The sequence below is a fragment of the Camellia sinensis genome, chromosome 1 (genome assembly GCF_055761805.1).
Source record: "Camellia sinensis isolate YWXY chromosome 1, ASM5576180v1, whole genome shotgun sequence".
Classification (NCBI taxonomy): domain Eukaryota; kingdom Viridiplantae; phylum Streptophyta; class Magnoliopsida; order Ericales; family Theaceae; genus Camellia; species Camellia sinensis.
Genome location: NC_138961.1, coordinates 56,981,343 through 57,004,768, shown reverse-complemented (window position 1 = coordinate 57,004,768; position 23,426 = coordinate 56,981,343). Strand labels below are relative to the sequence as shown.

The 23,426-nt window shown below is 40.2% G+C and overlaps 2 protein-coding genes across 2 annotated transcripts; both read right to left on the bottom strand.

The window, feature by feature from the left end:
- Positions 1-13,608: 13,608 nt before the first annotated feature.
- On the bottom strand, positions 13,609-14,282 carry LOC145797536 (uncharacterized). Its single transcript, XM_082884887.1, has 2 exons — positions 14,019-14,282; positions 13,609-13,812 (listed from the first exon to the last, which is right to left on the bottom strand). Exons 1-2 carry the CDS (start codon positions 14,280-14,282, stop codon positions 13,609-13,611), a joined length of 468 nt encoding a protein of 155 aa, XP_082741013.1.
- Positions 14,283-14,498: 216 nt separating this feature from the next.
- On the bottom strand, positions 14,499-14,939 carry LOC114269237 (uncharacterized). Its single transcript, XM_028210529.2, has one exon. It carries the CDS (start codon positions 14,937-14,939, stop codon positions 14,499-14,501), a length of 441 nt encoding a protein of 146 aa, XP_028066330.2.
- Positions 14,940-23,426: the final 8,487 nt, after the last annotated feature.

Genomic DNA, 23,426 nt, shown 5'->3' with positions numbered 1-23,426 from the left:
CGGCAGAAGCTAACTGAGCCATTTCATCTGCCTTGGCATTTTCCATCCGAGGAATGTGCTTGATGTGGAAATTATTGAAGAGGCGAGCAAGGGGGAGTGCAATATACCTGTATGCCCATATTGTGTCTTCCTTGGCATCGAATTCCCCCGTGATTTGTCCGACGATGAGCTGGGAATCGCTGAACACTTGGATATGGTCGACACCAATGTTTCTGGCGAGGCGGAGACCTGCGATGAGTGCCTCATATTCGGCCTCATTATTGCTTGCGGTGAACAAGAAACAGAGAGCACACTTGAAATAACCACCCTCGGGAGTCGTGAGGATGAGACCAACCCCACTGCTTTATTTGCGGGATGATCTGTCGACGTTGAGGGTCCAAGAGTGGGGGTCTTCTACCTCAGTCTGGGGTCGCAGAGGTGGTGGGACCATGGTTGGAGTGGGATTAGTGAATTCCAGGATAAAATCAGCGATAGCCTGCCCTTTGATCACCGTTCGAGGTCTGTAGAAGATGCCAAACTGGTTGAGCTCGATTGACCATTGCATAAGTCGGCAGGACAACTCTGGTTGTTGCATTATTTTCTTCAACGCTTGGTCAGTGAGAACGACAATGGGATGGGCCTAGAAGTAAGGTTGGAGTCGTTTTGAGGCTATAACCAAGGCTAAGACCATTTTTTCAAGCAATGGGTAGTTTTGCTCTGCTCCCCTGAGAGCCCAACTGATGTAGTAGACCGGTCGTTGGACAGAGCTGTCTTCCTTGATGAGTGTTGCACTAACTGCGGTGTTTGACACGGCTAAATAGAGGAAGAGGGGTTCGCTTGTGATTGCCTGAGAAATGAGGAGGGTTGGCCATGCACTGTTTCAGCTGCTGAAAGGCCTTTTCGGATTCTGCCGTCCACTTAAAAGTTTGCCGAAGAACTTTGAAGAAGGGGAGGCACTTGTCCGTCGCGTGAAAAATGAAACGGTTGAGGGCGGCAACTCGGCCAGTAAGCCTCTGAACCTCCTTAACCGTTTTGGGTGACTGCATTTCAATTAAGGCCTTGATCTTTTTGGGGTTAGCCTCGATGTCCCGCTGACTGACCATGAAACCCAAGAACTTCCCAGATCCCACGCCGAAGGCGCATTTCTCTAGATTGAGCTTCATTTGATATTTTCGTAGGGTGCCGAAGGTCTCTTGGAGGTCGGCCAGATGATCAGTGGAGAGCTTGCTCTTGACTAGCATATCGTCGACATATACTTCCATGTTCCGGCCTATCTGATGATAAAAGACGGCGTTGACCAACCATTGGTAAGTGGCCCCAACATTTTTTAACCCAAACGACATGACACAATAATGGTAGATTCCCCGGTCGGTGATGAAGGAGGTATGCTCTCGGTTAGACGGGTGCATCAGAATTTGGTTGTATCCAGAGAATGCATCCATGAAGCTAAGCATTTGATGGCCGGCCGTGGCGTCAACGAGCAGATCTATGCGAAGAAGGGGATAACTGTCTTCAGGGCAAGCTCGGTTAGGGTCTGAGTAGTCGACACAGAGTCGCCATTTACCATTGTTTTTAGGAACCAAGACCACATTTGATAGCCATCTGGGGTAGTCCATATTTTTGATAAACTGTGCCTTAAGGAGCTTATCTACTTCGGAGGCGATAAGAGTGTTTCGCTCCGAGTGAAAGATGCGCTGCTTCTGGCAGAAGGGTAGGAAGTGGGGCTTAATGCTGAGACGATGGGTTATGAAGGAGGGGTCAATACTCGGCATGTCTGAGTGGGTCCAGACAAATACTTTGTTGTGCTCAATCAGGAGGGCAGTAAGGTCGACCTTTGCTTGGGAGGATAGTTGGCTGTCGATTTTGGCAGTTTTTGTCGGGTTGGTGGGGTCGATGGGGACCCCAACAAGTTCTTCCACTGGTTCCCCTCTGACCAACTCGTCCTCGTCTCTGACGTTGAGCCCTTCAATGATCATAGCCTCATTTAGCTTGACCTCTTTAAGTGAGGCGACGTAACATTCCCTAGCCATGATCTACTCTCCTCTTACTGTGCCGACTCCCTCGGTGGGAAACTTGACAGCAAGATGGAAAGTGGATGTGATAGCTTGGAAAGAATTTAGGACGGTGTGGCTGAAGATGATGTTTTAAGCAAAGGGACAGTCTACGAAGAGGAAGGTGAGTAACTTTGTGGTCTGCCGTGGGTATTCCCCAATTGTGATGGGAAGATCGATGGAGCCGATGGAGGTCACCCGATCTCCAGTGAAACCGACTAATGGGGTTTGGAGAAGGGATAGACTTTTTTCTCCGATCTTGAGCTGGCGGAAGCAATTCAGAAAGATGATGTCTGAAGAACTGTCGTCGTCGACGAGAACCCGTCTAACCGTCTAGTTGGAGAGGAGGGCCGAAATAACGAGAGGGTCGTCATAGGGGTAACGGATGCCTGTGCAGTTAGCGTCCGTAAAGGTGATAGGCTCCGTCCATTGCTTGGGCTGTTTGGAGGGTTGGTCCAATGTAGCTACTTCTTTGTCTAAGCCCTGCCTTATTTTTCTGTGTTCTGCCCGTTGAGCCGAGCGGGATGGTCCTCCACAAGAAAGTCCGTCGGAAATAACTCTGATTTCTCAAACAGGGGGGGCGGGGTTGCCTTGTGCCCGAGGTTGTTGTGGAGGGCGATCATGACCTTGGTTAGGTTGTGGTGGTTTTCGGGGAGGGGTGCGCCGGCGGTTGTTTCTGATGGGTTCAGTCGTTTGCCTCTGCTGAGGGCAAGTTTCCGTGAATCGACTGAGACGTCCCTGACGTATCAAGCCCTCGACCTGATCTTTGAGGTTAACACACTTCTCGGTATTATGGCCATAGTCCTGGTGAAAACGGCAGTATTTGGACTGGTCTCGTCGATTGAAAGGAGACCGTGACGATTGGGGCCATTTTAGGGGGTAGTCTCGTTGGATCTGATTGAGCACTTGTTCCATGGAGAAATTGAGGGGTATGTACCATTCGAACCAGCCGAGCGGTCGGGTTAGTGCCGACCGGTCGGCTTGGGGGGGTCGGTTAGTATACTGAGGTGTTTGGTTATTGTACTGGGTGTTTCTGGTTTCTGAGTCCTTTCTCTTCTCTACGGAGGTCGGGTTTTTGGCTGTAGGATCTTGGCGAGTGGCTAGGAAATCTTCGGCGTTCATGTATTTTTGGGCTTTGGAAAGTAGGGTTGCCATGGAGGTCGGCGAGTTTTTGGAGAGGGAGAAAAGAAAATTAGATGATCGTAGGCCGGCCATGAAAGCCATGAGGATGACCTTGTTATCGTTTTCTGCCACTTGCAGGGCTTCGGTGTTGAAGCGGGTGACAAAGCTATGTAGCGACTCCCCCTCAATCTGACAGATGTTGATGAGCTGGGTTGCCGGACGCTGCTGGCGCTGGGCTCCAATGAAATGGCTGAGAAGGGAGTCACTGAGGTGCTGGAAAGTGGAAATAGAGTCTGCTAGCAGTTGACTAAACCAGAGTCGAGCCGACCCCTCGAGTGTTATGGGGAAAGCCCAACACATGATTTCATCGGGGAATGCATGGAGGATCATAAAGGTTCTGTAGGTCTCCAAGTGATCAACTAGGTCCGATGTACCGTCGAAAGAGTCGATCGTGGGCATTTTAAACTTGGGGGGTAGAGGTTTGTCCCTGATGAAGACAACGAATGGGGAGTTGGCTGTGGTAGATGGTTTATGCTGTATGTTCTGAATGACTCCTTGGAGCTAGAGCTTCATGGCTCAGAGTTCTGCATCTCAAAGAGGAATGTTGTCATCACCGGAAGGCAAAGGGGGCTGGATGCTACTGGCCTCTCTTTCAGGGGTTGGTGCCGGGACCGATGGATGTGGGGCCCAGGGTGGCGGATTTATATTTGGGGGAGGGGGTCGCAAGTCTTCCAGGTTGGGTGGATAGGGCTGCTGGATAGTGTGGCTCGGGGCTCGTTCTTGGTTGGATGGAATAACTGGAGGTGGTGGAGGAGGCATGGGAAGGTTTCTTAGAGTAAAGCATTAATCAAAGCTTGGTTTTGTTCGGCCAGGCAGTTAATGCTGTTGGTGAGCTCAGTAAAATACTACGGTAGGTTGTTAGCATTGGAAGGGTCGGCTTGGTGGTCGGCAACATTGTGGTGAGAAGCCATGGATCTAGTTGTGACCATCCATCTTCGCAGGTGGTAAAAAGGGGTTACTGGGAAAGGGTCTCCGGTGACAATGAGTACAACTGCCGTGTGGAGCAAAAGGTTCCCATAGATGGCGCCAGCTGATGATGCAACGTGTTCCAGATGGAACGGGTCGGACTGATACACGCTTCCCGAACCAGTGTTCGAGATACCAAGCACACAGTGGAACCAGCACAAGAGTTCAACGGGGAACGGGAAGTCCCCCAGTAAACCCTCCGACGAGCAAGTTAGAAAGAGAGATGGATTGTAGAGAGATTAGAGATAGAAAAACTTAACATTCTTCTTGTCTTCGACGTCTGCTTATATCCTCTGGTAATCATTTCGTTGTCCCTTTCAACCTGTCGCCATGGCCGAAAGTCTATGCTCCAGCTTGCCTTGTTCATGGTGAGGCCGTCTTGTCTCGACGGGGAGGGCTTATCACAATAAATGCTGTAAGGGGCTTCATTAATGACTGATGTGCAGTGCAATAATTTTGCAGGATCTTTGTCTACTTATGTGGCCCGTCCTTCACCTGCCACGTGTCTAAGTGGCATTGGTTCTTGATGCCATGTTGAGCTCCAGCAACGTTGGGCTATAGTATTTGAATTGTGCATTGGGCTCCAAGTGGTGGGCTGTATCTGTTATGGGCTTACCCATGTCATCATTTATTAATACATTAATTAATATATCAATTGATATATATAATATTATTCTTAATTTTCAATTCCCCCGATTAATGGACCTCTCAAGGCAATTATTTGGAGTCCATTTTTGCAAGCGTTTCAATTCTCTTCATTAATGGACCTCTCAAGGCATTTATTTAGAGTCCATTTTTTCAAGCCATAATTTTTCAGCACTGATCTTGTATTTTTTATCCTAACAAAATACGTCAATAAATTATATAATCTAAGAATTTAAATTTAAATTTAAATTGAAATAAATTAACGTTGAAACTACATATCATCAAATGACATAATTTTAACTTCATTTTAAAAATAAACCTTTTAATTATTACAACAAAATCTTTTCCTTTTTTTTTTAATAAGAATTTTCTCCAATCCATCAGGTAGGAATTTTTACAACCGAACAGATGTGGCAACTGATGATTCTGCCACATCTTACACAAATCAAACTCAACTAATTAATGTTCAATTGGGAAGCAACTTTAGTGTAAATTATGCCATCAATGTTAACACAAATATTAGGAAAGGAATCTACATATTTTAGGTAACTTTTATATCTTTTAAAATTAAATTAAGTCTAAAACTAAATGTGTGTACTAAATATCACACTAGATGATTGTGGATCGAAACTCCGCATCTTATTAGATTATCCAGGAACTGAGGCCCTACAACAGAGAGCATTGTTAGAGCTACCCGACTAGGGTTGGCCGAATAACCCCTCCGGTGTGGAAGTATGTAGATGGAAAAGATAGGAGACTCTCTCTAGATGTAGAGAGAGGGAATGTATAATGAATTCTATTGTGTTTAAGTGAGTATAGTTTAACTCAACTTAGTTGCCTTCAATGTGAAGTGAATAGAGTTTATATAGAACACCTTACTTGCTGCCCAAGATGGTTTCATGAAACTTTGGTGCTGCCAAGCTCCCTTTAACATTGCTCAAGGTAGGGGACCATCAAGTAGTTGACAATGAATGCATATACTCATTGTAACCATGCTTATAACAGATCACATTCCCTTGATCAACTGTTTCTGTGATTCTAGGGGGAGGGGACCAACTGAGGTGGCAGCTTGCACATGCATGCTTTCATAGCTTCCACGTTTCTCTGAGAGGTTCCTTCAGTTCGGTACCGTTGTGCCCCGGCTCGGCCTTTCACAAGACTGTTCATAGAGATGGCCTAGCCCATTTAGATATCTTTGTGTGGGCTCGGCCTACTTTGGTTTCTAATGATGGGTTCGGCCCATCAGTTCGGTCCAAAGATTAAGCCTTACAGCTTGGCCCAGCCCAGCATCGCGGTTAGACTGGCCTTTCCATTGCGAGTTGGGCCCAAGTGCTTGAGGACTTGGGTAGGCTGTGTGTTATGGAGATAGGCTCAGTTGGCTAGCCTACGTATTTGTCTAATCCACTTGGACTTGGGTTTAGTGGATTGGGCTAGCCCAAGGCTTGGATCCAACCCGTTTATATTATGTCCTTTCATTTGCTTCCTAGCTTACGCTAAGGTTCCCCTTGGGAGGAGCTACTGTCCAATACCCCAACAGTTGTGTCGCTTTGGATTTTCTCTAGCTGGGCCTTGGCGGCGGTTTAATATGTACACACACACTTTTGCATGCGTCCTTTCACTAGGACACGTGGCACTGGTGTGCAGAGATAATGCGTCGAATCCATACAAAGAGACATGATTTGGTACCATCACGTCGTTCGGGGAAAATAAATACCCTAAAGCTGCTACCACAACCTCTTCATCTGCTCTGAGTTTTGAAATCCCCAAAACCTTTTTACTCTCTCTTGCTAGTTTTATGGTGCTTTGCCCAAACACTTGCCATCGCTATTGAGGGTTGTAAATGCTGCCGCTTTCGTTCCAGTTTCAAGGACCTTCGCTCCTTACTATTTCTTCATCGAATCCCTGTAAGTTTTCCTGAAACTCCTTTTTTCTCTTGGTTTTCTGTTTATGTCACTATTGTTGGCCCTTGTGCCACCGTTTCCGATGACTGGTGTTATTTCTCTGTTTCTTGCTTAGTTAAATTCGACCCTTACCCTTCTAGGTCTAGACAATGGGAAAATTCCGTACATTGGTGGATACCTCGGAGGCGATGGCCCTATTCCGTCGTGACTACGATATCTTTGATGATGTTACTCTCACGCTGGCTAAGGTCGATGCCAAGCGTATGGGTACAATAACACTGTTGCATTCCTTATTGCTGTTATTGTCAAAGGAGGGATTCGGTTCCCTATGGAACCGGAGTCTGTCGCTTTCTGCACCAAGTCCAACTTACCCCAATGCAAGTATCTGTAAACCTGCTCCGAGTCGTTTGCGATGTCTGTGCTCTGAATAGACGATTAAGCCTGAATTTGGACATCTGGGATATCTTGGGTTGTTATACCCTTTCTCACAACAAAGACCACAGTACATATTACTTTCGTGTCCATTAACTGTCACCTTGTCACTGGTTTGCCCAACTTTGACAAGCAAAATGATGATTTCTTGCAAGTTGGTGGGAACTGGGAGTTCCCTGCTGAAACTGAGTTCAAGTTTGAGAGGGTGCCCCAAAAAGATGGCTACCCAAGTCTGAATCTTGTGCTCTACTTATTTTTGTAATTTTGTTTTGTCTGAATGTTGTGCTAATGCTGCTCCCCATTTCTGCAGAAGCTTCCCGTTACCAACGTAGACCAAACCGTGAGAATATTGAAGCGATCAAGGCCTTTTTTAGGTACAAAAAGAGGTTTGCCCCTGAACTATTGGACTACCAAGTAACTTACCGAACCACAATCCCGAAAAAATAAAAAGCTTACTGCATTGCTTCTTGATTATGATATTGAGACTAACACACCCCCTGCCACTCTATTCACAAACCGCCGCCGCTGCCAAAGTTTATCTATTGAGAGGACTCCTTCTCCTGTCCCCAGTTTCACAGAGAGAGGATCTATGTCCAAGAGAAGGGTGTTTGTGGACCTAGAGACGGAAGCTTTTGGCTCTTCTTGTGTCCTGGAGACTCCTTTGGTCAAGGCCGAATCGAAGAGTCTCATGGATGTAAAACCTAGAGGTAGGGGCCTATGGCCCTTCTACCACTGCTACTGATCCTGTTACCTCAGTTGCTGAGAAGGCGAAAAAGAGGAGGAGAGAGACTAGCAAGGCCATAGTTGGTGAGGCTTCTGAGGAGCTTGTTGTGGATGAGTCTTTTGAAAAATGAGAACCACCAATGCTGCATCAAGGCAGGCCCATTTTCACTTCTAATTCAGTTGTTGCTACTGAAGATTTTACTTTTGATTTGACTAAGACTTTGTTGATGCCGGTGGATATAGCAGATCATAACGGACCTCGCGATACCCCAATTCTGAAGGGTACCCTTCAAATGATGACTGCTTTGAGTGCTGCTATATTTCTTTTTTGTGTTCTAATTGGTCTACACTGTTTCCTTTATTTTAATACCTTGTTATTTGCTGTAGTGTATCTAGAGGATGCATCTATCTATCACTCGAGCTGAAGCGCCAGAGAGGGTCGTGCAGAAGGCCGCCATAATTGCTGAGAGGTTGACAACAAATTTAGAGGCCGAGAAGAAGGGCCGGAGGACTGCGGAAATAGAGGTGTTTCACCTGAACAATGTTGTCGCTTCTACTGAAAAGTCAAAAGAGGCTATTATTGGGGTCCAGGCCCAACTTGAGGGAAAAGTAGTTGACCTGGAGGCGGTTATAATAGTGATGGCTGCTGAGCGTTCAACTTTGGAGGCCAAACACTGACAGCAGAGCTGGGATGAAGCTGGAGCCGCCTATATGGAAGATGTGCTGGTACTTCATAGTAAGCTCTTCTTTAAAGGTTGGTTGAGCGCCCAGGCTGTCGCTCAAGTTCCTGAAGAATCCTCTCTATTTCAGAATGTTCTTGTTCCCTCGAAGTCCTTAGGTTTGAAGACCATTGCCACCCTTGCTACTCCTCTAGCAAAAGTTTCCTCATAAGCTGACTCTGCAAACAAGACTACGGAGAGCAGTGCTACTAATGAAACAGTGAATGTTGAAGGGGGTGGGACCCTGGAGATTAAAGCTGTGGGAGATGTGGTTAAGGAGGCTCCTATTTCGCAAGGAGTTGAAGCTGTCTCTACTTTTCCTCCCCAAGATGACATGGACAAGATTACAAACGCTGTCCCTAAAATCCCTCCTACTAATGAGAGTTAAAGTGGCCTTTTGAAAAGACTTGAAATTGTTTTACATTTTTTGTTTTCTCTTTTTCTTGCTTTCTAGTGTACTGGAGCTTGGTCTTCCTGACGAGTTGCTCCCTTATGCTTGTTAAGACAATTTTTTTTTTCTTTCTATTGTTGTTTATGAGGCCAGTTGTGCCTTTGGATGATGGAAACCTTTTGTCATTGCAATCTGATGCTTTCTAGTTTTAATGCTTGTGTTGTTTATACTGTTTGCCCCTGGCTGAGCACTGTTGGAACCTCATGGCCGAATAGCTGCTTGGCCTGGTTATTTGATATGTTGCATGGTTGTGCTTGTCCTGTGATCAAAGGAGAGCGTCTTACTTAGGTCCGAGTTGAATACAAGAAAAATAATTATTTGCCCCCGTCTGGAGCTAAGTAAGATTGGTACTGAAGATCTTGTTCGCTGGCAGAGCTGCTTAAGTCTGTTTTAATTTTGATAACAGGAGTGTATTGGAATGGGACCAAATGATACAAAGAAGTGATGTCTTACTCAGGTCTAGGTTGGTTCTGGAAAAAAAAAATATATATATATATATTTACCACCCACCTGGAGTTGAGTTAGACTAATGCTGGAAGTGTAGCCCTGAAAGAATTATCCAAGTCTGGTTCAATACTGTTTGCATGCAGCAGTACTAAAGTGTTGATATTTTTGTACTTAAAGAATTCTATGCTTTAAAAAAATGAATATTTGAAAAAACTTGTTAGCCAGATTTTCCCAAGCAATTCCTATTGGCTATGTTCCATTTTGGTTGCCAAATATAATTCCACAAAGCAATTCCACTTAGCATGTTTGAGTGCAGACCAAAACCAAATTCTGTTCGGTCGTTCCGAAACTAATTCCATTTGGTAAAAACCAAAGTCAAATCCGTTTGGTAAACACCAAAGCTAATTTCATTTGGTAAACACCAAAGCTAATTTCATTTGGTAAACACCAAAGCTAATTCCATTTGGTAAGTACCAAAGCTAAGTCCATTTGGTAAACACCAAAGTTAAGTTCGTTTGGTAAACACCAAAGCTAATCACTTTTGTGTTGCCTCACCAAGGCTTTGATTATAAAGATAAGTAATAATCTATTCAGGCCATAAAGCCGGTACAAGTGCTGGAAACAAAAGTTCAAAGAAGTAGGAAAACATTCTCATTAATCAAAAGATAAATACCTTTACACTTAATGGATAATTTTGGGGGTTAATCTATTGATAGTACTTCTTGAGGTTTGCTACATTCTAGGGCCGAGGTATGGCCTTGCCCTTGAGATCCTTCAAGTAGTATGCTCCATTCCTAGCAGCGACTGTAACCTTGTAAGGACCTTCTCAGTTAGGTCCTAACTTCCCTTCACCAGGCACCATTTTTCTCAAAACCAACTCTCCAAGTGTGAATTGTCTTGGGAGAACTTTTTTGTCGAAACTCTTGATAAGTTGTTGTTGATAAGCTACATGTCTGATTAGTGCCGTTTCTCTTTGGCCTTCTGTCATGTCTAGTGCATGTGCAATAGCTTCCTCATTATTTGCCTCTTCAAACAATTCGACCAGATGGTTGGGAGCCCAACTTCTAAAGGAATAACAGCCTTCATTCCGTAGGTCAAGGAGTAGGGTGTTTCCCCTGTTGAGCGTTGCACCGTGGTTCGGTAGGTCCACAACACATGGGGTAACTCTTCAACCCACTCCCCCATTACACTTTCAAGCCATTTTTTTACTTCATTAATGACGGTTTTGTTGGATGATTCTGCCTGCCCATTGCTCTGTGGGTAGCTCGGAGAGGAATTTTGATATTCGATCTTGAGATTAGTACAGTATAAAAATTTTTGAAAATCTTTTCGTCAAACTGCGTTCCATTGTCTGCAATCAGTACCCGTGGGATACCAAAACGGACTACAACATTCCTTATAACAAACCGCTTTGTGTCTGCTTCTTTGATACTTAGCAGTGCTTCAACTTCCACATACTTGGTGAAGTAGTCGGTTGCAACGATGAAGAATTGTCTATTCTAATCCCACGTGCCAAAGGTCCAACAATGTCCAAGCCTCACTGAGCGAAAGGCCAGTGGAGCAAACCTCTAACACTTATCACACTTCTCAATGTAATGCTATGTGTCGTGTTGCATCTGTGGCCACCAGTACCCATGAGTGAGGGCACGGAGCGCCAGTGACCTTCCACCAATGTGGCTTCCACAAATCCCATCGTGAATTTCATAGAGAACATTCTCGACTAAAGTTGGATGCACACGTAGCAGATTAAGGGCCAAGATAGGAGTGTCGGTATAATTTCCCAGATGGTGAAATCCAAAATTGGGTTGATCTATGTCGAATTTTATTAGCCTCTTTCTTGTCCTCGCAGAGGGTGCCAGATCTTAGAAAAACAAGTATTGGATCCATCCAGCTTGGTTCCAGGTTAGTGCAGAGGACTGGATCTGGAGATATAATGCTCGGTTCTGGCACAAACTTAACCCAAACTTTTCTAGCATCTTGGGTATCTATTGAAAAGCCAAGGTAGGCGAGAGCATCAGCATGACTGTTTCTATCCCTACTGATCTATTCCACTCGTATGGATTGGAATTTCTTAAGCAAATCTCTTGCTTTGTTTGCATATATAGCCATTCTTTCATCTCTTGCTTCATAGACCCTAGTGAGTTAGTTAACGACCAACTAAGAATCACTAAAAACCAGGAGTTGATCTGCACTGAAGTGCTCGGCACTGTGCAACCCAGCCAGTAGTGCTTCATATTCTGCCTTGTTATTAGAGGCCTTCCACCCAACCTTCAGAGCTTGCTCTTAGATGAATCCTTCTGGAGATATGAGTACTACCCCTGTCCCCGAGCCTCGGTTATTGGATGACATCAATGTAGAGCTGCTAGATATCACAAATAAAGAGTTTCCATGCTTTTGAAGCACATTGTTTTCCTAGTTCGGTGGTGCGCAGCACCTGTACTGAGCTAGAGTTCTGATGTTCGGCGCTCTGGGCAAGGGAAAATTTGGCAACAAAATCCGTCAATACCTGGGCCTTGATTGCTTTTCTGGGCTGATACTAAATGTCAAACTCACCCAACTCTACCGCTAATTTCGCTGCTCGGCCCGAGAAATCGGCTCGGCCAAAGGCAGATCTGAGGGGGAACTCAGTAAGGACATTGATGGTGTGCCCTTGAAAGTAGTGTTGTAGTTTTCTTAAGGAAATGAGTAGGGCATAAGCCAACTTTTCCAATGGAAAATACCACGTTTCGGCATCCAAGAGAGTCTTATTGACATAGTAAACCAGCCTCTGTTCTTTTTCCACTTCACGAATCAGTACAATGCTTACCGTATGGTCTGAGACTGCCAGATACAAGTATAATTCTTTCCCGATTTCTGGAGTAGAAAAGAGAGGTGGTGTACTGAGATACTTCTTGAGGTCTTGCAGCACCTCGGTACACTCAGGTCCCTATTCGAACGCAGCCTTTTTCCTTAGAAGTTGAAAAAAAGGTTTTATTTGGTCTGAAGACCAGCTAATGAATCGGTTAAATGTTGCTGCCATTCCAGCCAATTTCTGAAGTTCCTTGGGCTTCTTATGTATCTCTATGTCTTGTATCGCCTAGATTTGGTCCGAATTTGCTTTAATTCCTCTACGAGTGACCATGTACCCCAAGAACTCCCTTGTTCTCACCTCGAAAGCATATTTCGAGGCATTGAGGCGAAGTTGATGGGTTTTAAGGATGCTAAAAACTTTCCTTAGTTTAGTGAGGTGGTCTGCCACAAGCTTACTTTTAACCACCAAGTCGTCGATATATCCTTCCATAGTCCGACTGAGCTGACCTTTGAACATCCGAGTTATCATCCGCTGGTAAGTTTCCTCGGCATTTTTAAGGCCGAATGGCATCACTTTATAGTAGTAAGTGCCTCTCAGGGTGATAAATACTGTCTTTTCTTGATCTGGACCAAACAGAGGTAGCTGGTGATAACCGTTGTAAGCATCCAAAAAGCTCATTCGCTCATGCCTGCCTGTTGAATCCACAAGCTGATCTATGCGAGGCAAGGGAAAGTTGTCCTTCAGACAAGCTTTGTTAAGACAAGTGAAATCGACACAGACTCTCCATTTGCCATTCTTCTTTTTTACTACGACTGTATTAGATAACCACTGTGAGTACTGAACCTCCTGAATTGCTCATGTTACTAAGAGCTTATCTACTTCTGTAATCACCGCTTTAGTATGCTCAACCAAAGATCTTCTGCTCTTTTGCATGATGGGTCGAGCTGCAGGATTGACATTGAGCTGATGGCAAACAAATTCCAAATCCAACCCAAGAGTATTATATGTGGACCATGTAATACCTCCATATTTTCCCTCAACAAATCCAGCAACTGAAGTTTCTCATCAGCGCGTAGTGAGGTACCAATAAGAAAGTAGTTCTTTGGGTCGCTCTCTTTCACCAAAACTTTCTCCAGATCCTCCACTATCTTCTCAGTTGGGATTCTTCTGATATCTTCTAAGACAAGCTGTTTTGTTATTTCAACCGTCTGAACCCAATTGCAGAGCTGTTTGCTCTTCATGGCTGCTATGAAAGAATGCTTTGATGCAACTTGGTCGCCCGAGATCTGCTCCACTTCGTGCTCAGTCGAAAGCGGATAAGCTAATGGTAGGTTGATGAGACTACTTTCATTTCATGAATCCATGGCCCACCAAGGATGGCGTTGTAAGGAGATAGAGTGTTTATAACTAAGAATTCTATTTGTAAAGTCTTTGTCCCAGCTATTACGGGTAATACTATCATGCCAAGTGGCCACTCAGGTTGAGGATTGAAGCCAACCAATGGTGCTGTTGCTGGGGTGAGATGCTGCTCAAAGAGACTAAGCTTCCTGAATAAATCATAATACAGTATGTCTGCGGCACTACCTTGGTCGACCAGGACTCGTTTCACGTCAAATCGTTTTTTAATTCCCACAGTTATAATTAAAGCATCAATATGTGGATATTGAATATCTTCTAAATCTTTCTTAGAAATGAAACAGTACACAAGGGAGACTTAGGTGCTGTTCTCACCTTTTTTGATACTAGACCAACTGACATCACTTGCTGAATCTGTACAGCTTTGGCGATTTCCTCCTGGAGTGTCTCTTCTCGTTCGTGATCGGCTATGCCATAGATGACATTGATAACCAGTCGAGGTGAATGCTCTGCATTTGGTTCTAGTGGGGGATTTCCCTGTTCGGTTACCACTTTGTCTGGATAGATGTATTCTCGGAGGTGCCCAGCAACTACCAATTTCTCTAGGTGTTGTTTTAGTGCTCTGCAGTTCTGAGTCATGTGTCCCCGGTCCTAATGGTAGATGCATCTGAGCTTTTGGTTGTGCCGAGCTGGGTCTTCTAGCATCTTTGGCGGCCAAGTAAAGAATGGTTCTCTCTTGATTTTCTTCATAATACAATAGATAGATTCCTTGAAGAGTGTGACAACTGCATCACAAGATTTAGATTTGTCCACCTCATTTACTATGACTCATTGGGGCTCTCCTCGGTCTATTTTTCATCGGTTTTCCCAACTTGGCTGTTCGGCTGAAGACACTTCGATGGGGATTTGGTCATCTTCGAGACGAGCGTACTGCTCAATCCTGGCATGTAAATCCTTTAGTGCTGTAGCTGGGTGCTTGGTAAGTGATTGTCTCAACTTACTTTCCGGCTGTAGACCATGCTTAAAAGGCATCACTGCCATCTGCTCGCTGCAGATATTTTTCTCTAAGTCATTATAATCTTCCCAATACCTCCTTGCATAATTATGCAGTGTTTCCTTCTGTTCCTTTCGGAGACCGAACAAGGTGTCCGGCTCCTTAGCGATTTTGGTGTTAGACATAAATTTGGCCAGGAATTCTTCGGAGAGCCATTTCCAATCGTAGATTGATCCAGCAGGGAGACAATTGAACCATGGGAGTCCAAACTCTCCCAGACTGGATGGGAAGACCTTGCACATCAGTGCCTCATCCCGGTTCTACAAAGACATCATCTGCCGATAATGGTGGATGTGCATGAGTGGATTTGATTTCCCGTCATATGGTGTAAATTTTGGTGGAGTAAACTTCTTGGGGATTCTCATAGCTTCAATGTCTAGGAAGAAAAGAGAAGACACGAGCCGATCTAATGCTTGGTGTTCTCTCTAATGAACAGTACGATCAAGATACTAAGCTTGACACTCTCGTCGTTGCTTCAGGTTCAAAGACCCTGAGGAGGATACTCCGTCTGTTGGCTAGTCGTTTTCTGCCTCTTAGCCTTCCTCTAGTGTGAACCACGGGTGTGGCTGTTCGTTACTTGACCTTGCACCGAAATTGGCTGACTTCGCTGCCTAGACTCGTTCCTTGGGACTTTCTTCACTGGTGGTTCCAAGGATGGACTTCTTCGGCGTAGGTGTGAGGGTTCTGCGTCGATCCTTATCTCCATCGGGTCGTCCATCATCTTTTTAAGCTATGCTTTCAGTTCATATATCTCCATGCCTATGGAGTCAATGATACAATCTCTGTAAACTTTCTCCAACAAAAAATGGTGAAAAGAACCACCAGCAAAGGGCTGCCGATGCTTCACAAATTCTGGAGTCTAGTTGTTGTTTCTAGTCTGCTCCTCCAAAACTATTGGCAGTGCCATGCCCTTATCCTTCGTCTTCTTCGTCAGTGGAGTCAATATCGAGGGTGGAATATCCTCAATTCTCATCGTTGGGATTAGAGGCAGAACTCAGAGATTAAGGGTCCACGCTCATTGCACCAATTGTGCGTACCAAATATCGCACTAGATGATTGTGGATCGAAGCTCCGCACCTGATTGGACTATCCAGGAACTAAGGCCCTGCAACAGAGAGCACCGTCAGAGCTGCCTGGCCGGGGTTGGCTGGATAACCCCTTTAGTGTGGAAGTAAGTAGATAGAAAAGATGGGGGACTCTCTCTAGGTGTAGAGAGAGGGAATGTATAATGAATTCGGTTGTGTTTAAGTGAGTATAGTTTAACTCAACTTAGTTGCCTTCAAAATGAAGTGAATAGAGTTTATATAGAACACTTTGCTTGTTGCCTAAGATGGTTTCATGAAGTTTTGGTGCTGCCAGGCTCCCTTTAACATTGCTCAAAGTAAGGGACCATCAAGTAGTTGAAAATGAATGCATATACTCATTGTAACCATGCTTATAACATATCATATTCCCTTGATCAATTGTTTCCGTGATTCTAAGGGGAAAGGACCAGCTGGGGTGGTAGCCTGTACATGCATGCTTTCATAGCTTTCACGTTTCTCTGAGAGGTTCCTTCAGCTCGGTACCGTTGTGCCACGGCTCGGCCTTCCACAAGACTGCTCATAGAGATGGGTTGGCCCATTTAGATATCTTTGTGGGCTCGACCCACTTTGGTTTCTGATGATGGGTTCAACCCATCAGTTCAGTCCAAAGATTAAGCCCTGTAGGTCGACCCAGCCCAACATCGCGACTAGATTGGCCTTTCCACTGCGAGTTAGGCCCAAGTGCTTGAGGGCTTGAGTAGACTATGTGTTATGGAAATGGCCTTAGTTGGCTGGCCCACGCATGTGTCTGACCCACTTGGCCTTGGGTTTAGTGGATTGAACCGGCCCAAGGCTTAGATCCAACCCGTTTATATTTAGCTCCTTCACTAAATATATATTTTTTATTTTTCAAATGAACTCAATCATTCTTGGCCTCTAAAATAAATCCTAACATATTGCCATTATTGAATTGAATATGTTAATTGTTTTGTTCATGCATAACCAGCGAAATGGCAACAATATTTGTCTGTTGCTTGGTCTTGATCTTGAAAAACTAGCGTGGTAATTTTTTTGCCAACAAACAAGAACTATAGGTTATACTAGCAGTTTGTCTATGTTTTGAATAACATTTGTATTTTTCTTAGTGTGTTTCTTTTTTCTGAAACTTCTCACTATTTTTAGATTATAAAATCCAGTTGGATTTTCTAATTAGAGGGTGCTATTGCGCTTCCGTGGACTCACCACAGAGTCCGTATTGATAATCTGAACTATTCACCATGTAAGGCTCATTGAGTATTTCATTTTTATAAAAAAAATCACATTGATTGGATATTAATAGATACTTTATCAGATCACATTTGTGTCATCAGTTTATTTTAAAAATCATATTTGTTGTTAACACAAATGTGATATGATTTGATCAAGATGATTTTTTATAGGAACAAAGTACTCGACGAGTTTTACATATTGATCTGTTCAAATCGTTAATATGGGATCTGTGATAGGTCCATAAAAATCTAACAATACCCTCTAATCTAATTTGAACCGAGAAGAACTTAGTCCATTATAAAATCAAATACAATGGATTTAATTATAAAAGAAGCACGAATTGAATCAGTTGTTATAATAATAGAGCGGCAATTACAATAGAGTTGGTTTGAAAAGTTGAAATATATTTTTTAGATAGAGATAATTGTAATAAAAAAAACAAAAATTATTTAAAATAAGTAGGATTTCTATCCTGAAATTTGAGTAGAGTTTTTATTCAATTTAAATATGAATTAATAATTTTAAATTATAGTAATTTTGAATTATATAAAGGTCACCTAAGTCGCTAGGCTGTAGGAGTTCCTGTATAACAGGTTCTAGGACACTTTTTCTTTTAATTTTATAGAAAATGAGTGAGAGCACTAATTAATGCTATCACTAATGATGTGGCAGTGGGTCTCACCAGGAATGATTTGATGTTTTGACCTTAGTGTTGTATTTTTTTTCTTTTTTTATTGAGTGCCATGTCATTAGTGGTCTTTTTAGAGTTCCAAAATTAGTGGTCTCTATCATTGTTGTATTTAAGCCTAGTTTAGAAAAATTAAATAAGTGTATTTTTTGATTTTTTATAAAATATGATTAGATTTGGGTTCGGTTTGAAGTGATGTGTTAGAGAGGTGATGTGACTTAAATAAGATGATGTGACTTAAATAGGATAGTGACTTTTTGACTTTTTGTCTTTTTTCAATCATGCTTAAGCCTAGTTTGGGAAGACTAAGTGTACTTTTTGACTTTTTATGAAATATGATTGGGTTTGGGTTTAGGTTGGGTTTGAAGTGAAAAAGACAAAAAGTCACATTATGATTGAAAAAAGACAAAAAGTCAAAAAGTCACTATCCTATTTAAGTCACATCATCTTATTTAAGTCACATCAACTCTCTAACACATCACTTCAAACCCAACCCAAACCGAACCATATTTCATAAAAAGTCAAAAAGTACACTTATTTAGTCTTCCCAAACTAGGCCTAAGTGCTCTTAAACCATTTCTAATGGTTCATCAAATTTGACATTAAATTTAAATTTTGATGAAAAAGTCACTGTTTGGTACTCCAACGGTTGCACCAAATCGATATCAAAATGAGATTTTACCAAACGATTTATCAAACTGAGGACAAAATACAGAATTCAGCAAAACACTGTGCGTGACCGTCGGAGAGAGGAACCGATCAACCAGCCGGTTGTCCGACCGGTTGACCAACTGGTCGACCGATTTCCTTTCAAATAGGTAGATTTAAACCGGTCAAAAAAAGTTTAAACAAGTAAATATATATATATATATATATATTTTGCCTAATCGGTTGACCGGCCGGTCAACCAACTGGTCAACCCACCAGCAAACTTACTAACTTAGGCTTCCTCTTTTCAATTTTCTTTACAGAAAGCATCTGACATTGTTTCATCAATTATTTCATCATTGAACCTACCTAATTGTTTCATCTTTGCAGAAAGCTGCAATTTGTTCATCATTGAAATATTTTAAAAAACATAGCGTTCAAACATAGAATTTAAAGCTGATATAAAAAAAAATATTTACGCTTACCGGTCGACCCACCGGTTGATCCAATCGGAATTTGATGCACCATTGGAGCTAGTGATATCAGATTTGGTGAAATGAATCATTTTTTACTTAGACTTGGTGAAAAAAGAAATTCACCGTTTGAAATGCTCTTAAGTATTTTTATTATTTTAGAAACTTTAATGATTGGCGGTAAGAGTTTGAGTTCAAACCTTCTGGTTATTAAAATTTATTCAATCATTAATTTTAGAGTAATGATCCATCCCCCCTTTTCCCCCCACCCCCTTTGACCTCCTCTCTCTTTCATTGGTTACTTTTTCTTTTTCTTTTTCTTTTTTTTCCTGCTCCTCCAATCACCACCTGCCACGTGGCAAAGGGGGGGTGAGGGGGTGACCCCCAAAAAGGGGTCCCAAGCATTATTCTTAATTTTATAACCTTAAAATTAATTGCGATGCACATCAACTGAGCTATATCCAATTATTTTTCTCATGTTGACATATCAATCTCAACAAGAAAAAATTTGAGGGGTTTATGGAGCTTGTTTGAAAAGTTTAGTTTTGGATTTTTTTAGTTAAAATAGTCAAAAAAAATAAAATAGTTTTTTAGTTTAATAAGATAAAATATCACATCTAATTCATAATTATTACTCTTTCTCTCATAAAAAAGTTTGAAAAGCTAAAAAAACTAAAATCCTTCCCAAACGAAACTTTTTAGTCCCAGATTAAAATAGCTAAAAGGCTTTTTACCTTCTTACGAATTCATTTCGATAATTCAAATCATTCATTTTATAGAGCTCTCAATATATATTAATCATAAAAAAAATTAATTAGATTTAGTAATTATAACTTTTCATTTTATTGTATTTATTTTTGACAAAATAGACGACAAACATATTTTTAAAATAAATCATTCATTTTTTTTAAACAAATATGATAGAATGAAAAAATTACAATTATCAAATTGATTTAAATTTTTTATGAATAATATATATAAAAAAAATTATAAAATAAATAATTAAAATTATTAAAATAATACCCTTCATAAATTCTACGAACCAGTCAAATTCTCTACCCATAAAATAAGCCTAACCCTATAGGGTTCGTTTGGGAAGATGGTTTGTGACTATTTTAGTTACAAAAGATAAAATAGGTTATTTTAGTCACAACAAATAAAACATCACATCTAACCTATTATCATTACACTCTTTTCTTATAAAAAAATTAAAAAAATCAAAAAATTAAAAAATCTTTCTTAAACCAAATTTTTTAATCCAAATTAAAATAATTAAAACAATCAAAAAATAAAAAAATCAACTCAGTTTCCAAACCAACCCTGGAAAAATGTTCAACATTTCAAAGCTTGAGAGGACGGCAGCGTGGACAAGGAAATGAAACCGTGTAGTGTGGTTGGTGGTGGAAAAAGTGGTGAAATCGTGTGATAAACGCTGAGTTTAAGCTTTGATTGATGTGATGATTATTTTGTCAGCTTTGCTTGGTGTTATGAAAAAGGAGTTTTATTTACTTTATTTTTTTAAAGATATAACTAGAATTACAAATGGATAGAACTGTTTCCAGGTTCGATTCAACTCAATTTATTAAAGCTCCGTTTGGAAAGATGAATTTGAAAATTTTTTGATTATTTTAGTCACAAAGATAAAATAAATTATTTTAATCACAAAAAATAAAATATTACATTCAACCTATAATTATTACACTCGTCTCTCACAAAAAAAAAGTCAAAAAATCATTTCCAAACGAAACTTTTTAGCCCAGGCTAAAATAGCCAAAAAAGTCAAAAAATCAACTCACTTTCCAAACGACACCTAAGTAAATGAATGAGCTTGGAGGTTGTTTGGAATAATCTAAATAAGTGTACTTTTTGACTTTTTATGAAATATAGGTTGGGTTTGGGTTAAGTTTGAAGTGATGTATTAAAGAAATAATGTGAGTTAAATAAGATGATGTGACTTAAATAAGATAATAACTTTTTAACTTTTTAGATTTTTTTAAACATGCCAAACCAACTCTAAATAAGTTTGGTTTATCAAATTCAACATGTTTATTTTTATTTAAATTATAAAATAAATATATTATTTATATATTAAATAATATAAAATATATATAAATAAGAACATAATTATATTATTTATTTGTTAAAATAATGTATACAATATTTTTATTTAATTTTTTTATTAAATAATAATAATAATTCATTATCGAGTTTCGAGTTGAGCTTGAACTTGACGAGTTGAGCCAAACTCAAGTAGGATAATTGAGCTCGATAAATAAATGAGTCAACTTTTAGCTCAAGTTCAGTAAAGTTCGGTCTGACTTCATTCGTTTACAACCTTATATTAGTTGAGCGATTTTCATGTAGAGGTTGTTTGAGAAGTGGAGTCATTATAAAAAAGTCAAGGGTTAATTACATTTATCTCTCTTGATATTTCTGACAAATACAATGACTTTCGTTGTGATTTGAATAATTACAACAATCTCCCCTGCTTTACCTGACAATGTCAAGATTCCCCTTTTGTCAAATTGTTCCAAACAGTATTATTTTTTAAATAGTAAAGTACCTTATTGTCTTCACTTTTAAAATATTAAAAAATATTTTTGTATTTTTTGACAAGTTTGGAAGAAACAAACAGTGCTTGGAACAATATTTTTAGATTAATTTTTTTAAAATATTAAAAAAAATGTTTTTAAAAATTTTATTTTTTATTTTAAATATATAATTTTTATTTAAATATTTTATTTTATTTTGTAAAATATTTTAATTTTTTTAATTTTAATATTTTAAACTCAAAACACAACTTCACACTCAAATCGTAACCCAACACATAACTCAAAACTCAATTCAAAATTATTTTCAAATCTCATAACCAAACACATAACTCGACATTCCACCTTATTTTCAAAACTCTACACTCAAATTGTAACCAAACGTATAACAAAAAAATTAAAATATTTAAAAATATATTTATAAAATAAAATAAAATATTTAAAATAAAAACTATATATTTAAAAGAAAAAATAAAATTTTAAATTTTTTTTAATATTTAAAAATATATTTAACATAAGTTTGTGTTTGGTTATGAGTTTTGAAAATAATTTTTGAATTGAGTTTTGAGTTGTCTATTTGGTTAAGACTCTATGAGTTTTGAAAATATTTTTGAAAATTTCTAATTGGAATTCTAATTCTAAAAGAGAACCAAACATATTTCTAAAAAAATCTTTTTTCAGAACATGTTTTTACTCACTACAAGAAATTAGTCCTTTAGAGACTAATATTTAGGGACTAATTAAATTTGGTCGCTAAAAATAATCTTTTAGGGACAAATTTAAACATATGATAATTTACTTACAAGATTGTAAAAATGATTATTAATATTCTCACTTAATATTTACATAATTTTTTAAGACTAATAAATTTGGTTGCTAATATATTTACATAATTTTTTTAGACTAATAAATTTGGTTGCTAATATATTATTAACATTTAGGAACCAAATATTTTCGCCATTATCAATTAAAAATAATTTGAGACCAATTATTTTCATAATTTTAACAATTGAAAAGTCGGGACCTCATTCTTCACTTCAGCCCTAACTTGCTCATTCTCTCTCTCTCTCTCTCTCTCTCTCTGTAATCGATCTTCATACTTGTAAGAGCTCCAAGGCAGATTGAGCTCCACATTTGAAGATTAATAGTCGTTTTTCAATTACTAATTGAAGATTAAGCTCAATCTTCAATTGTCAATCTTCAATCTCTCGCACCTCGGTTTGTTCAATCTTCAGCCCTAAAGTCAGGAGCTCCAAGGCAGATTGGGAGCTCAATCTTCTTCAAATTTTGGTGCGTCTCTCTCTCTCTCTCTCTCTCCGTAATTGATCTCCGTAATCGACCTGTAAGAGCTCCAATTCGAACTTTCAATTTCTTATCGTAATCGATCTGTGTTTTACATAGATTGAACTGTTTATTGTATTTTCAATTTCTTATCGTGTTTCAATCTATGTCTTACTTTATTTCTTATCGTGTTTCAATCTCTGTTTATCATAATCGATCTCCGATCTCCGTAATCAACCTGTTTATTGTATTTTCAATTTCTTATTGTGTTTCAATCTGTGTTTTACAGAGATTGAACTTGTTTCTTATCTTAATGCTTGTTGGAATTGAACAATTGTTTACATAGATTGAACTTGTGTGTGTGTATATATGTATGTCTAATCTAATGCGTGTTGGAGATGAAGAATTGGGGATGCGTAAGAGAAAAAGGACACAAGAATATCGTCTATTCTCTGATTATTTTTGCCATTTTTGTTATAAATCAATAATGAAATTTACGCCTCAAACAGAATTGGATTATAATAGATTATTGTGCCAAACAAATAGATCATTTAAGAAATCAGAACCTTACCATCCCAAACAGGGGTCTGAAAATCCTTCAAAACCTTACCATCCCATTGATCCCTTTCCTTTGCCACAGTCCACACAATGACTCTCCCATCCTGTAAAAGCCTAATCCACCGCCATCCCAAACTAGAAAGCCTGCAGGAAGGAGATAATCCATATATTCATAACTACCCTAATCCATTGCCACCGTTCTATACTACTTTTTACCAGCCAGTTTACGAGCCATGCA

Coding starts and splice junctions, on each gene's coding strand:
- LOC145797536 (XM_082884887.1), bottom strand. CDS start 14,282: ATGACTCAGAACTGCAGAGCACTAAAACAACACCTAGAGAAATTGGTA. Junction 13,813..14,018: donor TTGGTCTAGTATCAAAAAAG/GTGAGAACAGCA, acceptor CTCTTTGAGCAG/CATCTCACCCCAGCAACAGC.
- LOC114269237 (XM_028210529.2), bottom strand. CDS start 14,939: ATGTGCAAGGTCTTCCCATCCAGTCTGGGAGAGTTTGGACTCCCATGG.